The following is a 6000-nucleotide window of genomic DNA, read 5'->3' on the forward strand; positions in this document are numbered from 1 at the left end:
AGGGAAACAATAATGATACAGAAGAACAAAACTGTAATGGCAGTTTTATCCAGTTAGGATATTAGAAGATTATTTTGCCATGAAAGTACATTCTTGGATACTGAGGACTATAAGATAGGTGCTTGCTAACACATAAAACCAAAAATATGAAGCAATAAATCTCATTCCAGTTAACCTTGACATTTACAGTTCTAATTCTTTTAAGAGTAAAGATAATTAATCAGAACCACTAGGAAGTTTTTAATATGAAAATTACATCTGGCTCAAAATACTTCCTATTGATCAGTACACGTACAGTATGCTTAAAATCAAGTTAAAGCACTGCTCTGCTAGAAAACAAGCAATAAATTAGCAGGCCAAATGAGGAAGCACACAAACACAACTTCCTGAGGAGGGCATATTTTAAAGACCAACTAACGAACAGAATCTTAAATCCCCATTTTTTTTTTTCATCATGTAATTCCTGCCATCAAAAAAATACTATTGTTGGGCTTCCCTGGTGGCGCAGTGGTTGGGAGTCCGCCTGCCAATGCAGGGGACACGGGTTCGTGCCCCGGTCCGGGAGGATCCCACGTGCCACGGAGCGGCTGGGCCTGTGAGCCATGGCCGCTGAGCCTGCGCGTCCGGAGCCTGTGCTCTGCAACGGGAGAGGCCACAAGAGTGAGAGGCCCGCGTACCGCAAAAAAAAAAAAAAAAAAAAAAAAAATACTATTGTGAGGAGAGAATACAGGTACTTCTTTCTCAATCTCTCAACTCTTTTGTAAGCTGAATGAGATGAACTTTTATAACACGAAGTACACTACAGTAGTTAAAAGCATGTCCTCTGTCTAGGTTTGAATCCCTCCTCTGGACTTATGAGCTGTGAGACTTCAGCTAAGTTGCTTAACCTTTCTGTGCTGTGGGTTCTTTGGGTATAAAACAGGATAAGGTTGTTGTGAGGATAAAGTAAGTTGATATAAATTTATAAGTACTGACTACCAACTTGGCACAAAAACCGTTATCTAAGCATTACTTATTATTGTTGTTCTTAAGAAACATCTTTTAATTGTTCCTCCAGACTTTAGAGCAATCTAATATCTACATCCCAAATATTTCTGATTTTCCTTCTCTACTCATTTTTCTCTTAGGCATATATCACTAACACACTACACATCTCATTTGTCTTGTGAACTTGTCTTCCCCATGTAAAAATAAGGCAGGCAGTTATGTTTTATTCACGGATGTATGCCCAGAGCCTAGGTAAGTGCCAACAAGATAGGAGATACCCAATAAACACAATATCTCAGCAATTCTAAAACACACGTTCTTACATTTTATTAACAAACATCTCTGAAATTGGGATGTATTTTAATTATACACTTATGATTATCTTACAGTTAAAACTGCCAACACATTCTTTTTTTTAGGGGGTATATAAAACATATGACTATCATTAACATAGATCTGACGAAAGACTGTGTGTCAATGAATGACTGAATGAAAGAACCAAAGGGACAGATAAACTTCAGTTTTACTTAACCAAAATTCCTGTACTTTAAAGAACCATTGTTATTTCACTTTCCCTGACTATAAACAGATTATACTTAAAAAAAGGCTACTTATTGTCTAGATCATTTTACTTGGGCATAAAAACTCCGAGCTGATTATTCCCAGGGATGAGTCATTTGTTACCATTTGCCTAGCTGATCAGTGACAAAATATTCATTAGCTTCTGAGTGAATTACTTCTAAATTAAACTAGAACTATTCCTTTGGAAATAACATTTCTGTGAAAGCTGCTGTTGTTTTTATTTATTCTTATGATGACTGTAAACACAAATATAATGCTTACAATGGCTTTTTCACATTCTTTAAAAGAATATTTCAAAATGACAAACTATATATATATAAACAGTGAAGACAAAAGTTTGTACAAATTTTGACAAAAATTAAATTCACAGTACTAGGAAGAAGATGAGCAAGAATTTTCTAAGAATAAAAGACGGGGAAAATGGCATACACTTGTTTAATAGCACAAAGCAGCAACAATACACACAAAATTTTGAGTGTTAAGTGAATATTTCTAGAGATTATCCACAACTTCCACCACGTCGTAAAAGAGGTACATAACCATCCCCTCCCTAAATTTTAAAAACTACTGTACTAGGTACAAAGTTTCCGTTAATTTAATAAACTTCACTAATTAAACCAAAATCAGTATAAGGAGAACTGCCCAAAATAACAACACAAAAGAAACTGCAGTGCAAACTAAAGAGAAATAATGTCCATTAAAAATGCACAAATAATGTCCATTAAAAATGAAATGGAAGGGTTTTTAGTTAATCAGAAGTTTTGTCTTCTCATAACTAACAGCAGGGAAACACAAAGACATGGTTGAGGGAAGTGCAAATATGTGCAGATTTCAAAGTGAAGTTCAATATCGGGTTTTTCAAAAATTAATTATTTATTTATTTATTTTTGCTGCGTTGGGTCTTTGTTGCTGCGCACAGGCTTTCTCTAGTTGTGGTGAGCGGGGGCTACTCTTCGTTGCGGCGTGTGGACTTCTCATTGCGGTGGCTTCTCTTATTGTGGAGCACGGGCTCTAGGCACGCGGGCTCAGTAGTTGTGGCGCACGGGCTTGGTTGCTCCCTGGCACGTGGGATCTTCCCGGACCAGGGCTCAAACCCGTGTCCCCTGCATGGGCAGGCGGGTTCTTAACCACTGCACCGCCAGGGAAGCCCCAATATCGTTTTTATGAACAAACGATGTTGTTATAAATATTGAGGGTTTTTAATGTTAACATATCCTATCAATTTGGTGATCATGAAACATCCAAAATTAGGTTTTAGATTAAATGTAGTATGTACATATGGTTGAATTAATGAATCTACCAATTGAGAATAGCAACTTAATGTACAAATCTCTAAAGTTATATGAAGTTAGCTAACATTTTAAAGTAGATTTGCATACTGAACAAACTCCAAAGTCTGTCAAATTACATCTATTAAAAGTTCCACGGGTCTGTTCCTGATTCACTGAATTTAAGCAGCAGGGGTCCAGCTCTTAAAATGGTGCAGCATATTTAATGTATAACTGAGAAGTCCATGTTTCTAGTGGTTCTGACTTGAGGAAAAGATCCAGACAATCTGGAAGACTTTACAGAAAAAAGAATATACTCCAACTGATCTGAGGAAGCCCTTTTAGGATATATGTGAATACTGACATTAGCTTCCTCAAGACCATGCTACCTCAGAAAAATTAAAGTAACTACCTACCATTAAAACAATGAGCAATTCACATAGAATTACATAAAGGTTTTAAAGAATCTTTTGGTGTGATTTAAAATTCTTTAACAACTTTGGAAATAACTTTTTGCTATTACCTTAAAATTTATCACAAGTAGTGGCATGGCATAAGATGTTTCAGGAAAAATGTTAAGAAAAACACTGAAGCACAATTTTTCTAGAATTGGCTTTGGAATATATACTAATATCTTTTAAACTTTAGCATTAATAATTTCCCTTCCTTACTAAAATAAATTGTAATCACCAAACATTCATCCTCATGTATCCTTCCCCCTTCCTTTGCAATTTGGAAATCCCTTTTGGAAACTTCCTAATCTTACTTTTATATTCAACATGATCAATGTACAAAATAAAAGATTATCCCTTCAAACTATTTCAAAGACCATAACGCAATGAAGTTATAATGAACGTTTCTGTTTTTCAAAAAGAAATTTACTACAGATCAAGAATTATGAAATCAAAGATTTCTTTGAACACAGGGAAAATGAATATAATTCGAAGACTGAAAACTTTTTAATCAAAGGAAATGTCTGCTAAATTAAAAATTGCCATCTAATCTATTCCATTTGCTCTGGTACCTTCTGAACTAATTGTTAAAGTTTAGGTTAAGAAAAAAAACAAACTTGGTCAGCTACTGGCAGTGAAAGCTATTTTAAGCCGCTTGGCAAAATGAAGGATAGTGAGCAGGGTTTAGTTCCACTGAATCCCCTGGGAACTACCAAGTCTGATTCCAGCTCAAGTGGAAAGACAATCATGCTATCGTAAACAAGCAGCAATATGTGCGACAGTACAAAATACTTCCTCCCACCAACTTAAAATATATAATTTGCAACACTGTTTTTGATCTAAAGTTACTTTACACCAATCTTTAATGCCACGAAAAATATGGCATAATCAAACAACAGCCAAGACAATCTAAGCATGCTTATTTATGAGCCAATTACAGAACTTGCCAAAGTACTAAAAATGAATGTAATGAAACTCACCTTCATTGGGAGATGTTTTTAACCTGGCGCAAATTCCATAGACATCTCCATAGCTTTCCTGTATTTTTCGTAATGCATCTGTAGACCTGAGCTCCATGAGAGCCCGCAGCTCTGCGAGTGTAATTCCAAAGTCTCCATCATGATTAGCTTCCTTCAAAGAGTTTTTTACGCCACCATATGCAACCGAGTTGTTTGCCATGTCGCCCATTACAAGTATAATTTAACAGGAGGAAAATGTTTCCCAAAAGACTCTAATTTTCACTTGATATATATCCAAGATGAAAATCTTTTAAATATGAAAATCTTTCTTAAACCAAACACTCATTGTATGACTTTGTAAAGGAGCATCAGCAGCATTTCCCAGAGAAGTAGCTTGACCTTTGGCCCATGACTAGTGCTTCCTATCAGTCATGAGACGTACACATCTGTAAGAAGAAAACATTTAAAATTAGTAAAATCCATATGAGAATATTATGCATATAAGCATACTTTCTAAGTGTCATCAGGTAGCTAATCAAAGTATATCACTTAATTGCAAAAATATTTTTTACTGTAGTTTCATGCCCTTAAAATATTTCGCATGATGAAAGGTCAAAGTATAACTTCTAAATAAAATTGTATATCAAGAGACATTAGCTTTCACCATTATTAAATGAAACTATTTCACATGACTGTTAGGGATTATTAATAGTTATCATTGAGCACTACGTTAGTTGCTTTAAATTCATTCTCTCATTTAATCATCACAATTTAATCCCATGAGGTGTTATTGCTCCTTACTCTACGAAGAATAAGCCTCAGAGAAATTGAGGGCTTTCTACACAGCCCACAGATGCCTGATATGAATGAGTTGGGATGCCTCTAAGCCCATGTTCCTTCAAATACACTACCCTGTCTCTCCAAACCTTTCATATGGGAGAGTCCCCGAAAGGGCAAAAAGCACAATGAACTTCTCATATGTCTTCCTGCAACTCTCCTTGGCCACTCTGTGATGCCAGAAACTTTTGGCTTCCTAAAACTATCTTTCACATGTTTCACATTTTTCAACTGATTTCTGTCACATGTCACCGCCTCAGGTCTTCGTTGACTCTGTATCTAAAGAAATTCTCTACCCCTTAGTCACTCTTTACTGTTACTCTATTTTATTTTCTTTGCTGGCCCTCAGTATTATCTGAAATTATCTTGTTCATTTATTTATTTATTTGTTGTCTCCCTCCACCTACAATACTAGTTCTGCATACAGGGCATGGGTTGGTCCATTTCTATATCCTGAGAACCCAGAACAGTGCCAGACATTCAATAAGCATTTCAAGAATAAATGAATGCATTATTTTAATTTTCTTCACAATTCTTGATTGAATCTGCAAACGCGGAACCCACAGATAGAGGGCCGACAGTAAGGGACGTGAGCATCTGCAGATTTTGGTATCCTGTAGGGGCTTGGGGGGGGGTGGGGGTTGTTCTAGAACCAATCTCCTGCCAATACCAAGGGACAAATGTACTTTCAAGTTCTCCTCTTACTCTAAACCATCTAAAAATGAGCTCTCAACTCTTCCTTCTCAATATATGTCCTTTAAAGTATGACCTCAAAGTTAACATGCCCAACAATGGATTCATCTTATTCCCTAATTAGAAAGTTCCCTTCCCAACTACCATTATCTTAATCATCTGGGCTTGAGATCTTAAATCATCTTTGATTCTGTCCACCCCAGCTTTCAGTGAACTGAGTTC

At 36.1% G+C, this 6000-nt stretch overlaps 1 protein-coding gene across 1 annotated transcript in view; it reads right to left on the minus strand.

Annotated features, from left to right (window-relative positions):
- Nucleotides 1–4577, minus strand: part of ATP2B1 (ATPase plasma membrane Ca2+ transporting 1) — a 74407-nt gene extending 69830 nt beyond the window's left edge. The window contains exon 1 of the mRNA XM_082850513.1: nucleotides 4270–4577. Within this exon, the coding sequence (XP_082706639.1) occupies nucleotides 4270–4477 (208 nt within the window). The 5' untranslated portion in view covers nucleotides 4478–4577. The remainder of the gene's footprint in view (nucleotides 1–4269) is intronic.
- Nucleotides 4578–6000: the final 1423 nt, after the last annotated feature.

The sequence above is a fragment of the Leucopleurus acutus genome, assembly GCF_964270905.1.
Source record: "Leucopleurus acutus genome assembly, chromosome: 11".
NCBI classification, from domain to species: Eukaryota; Metazoa; Chordata; class Mammalia; order Artiodactyla; family Delphinidae; genus Leucopleurus; species Leucopleurus acutus.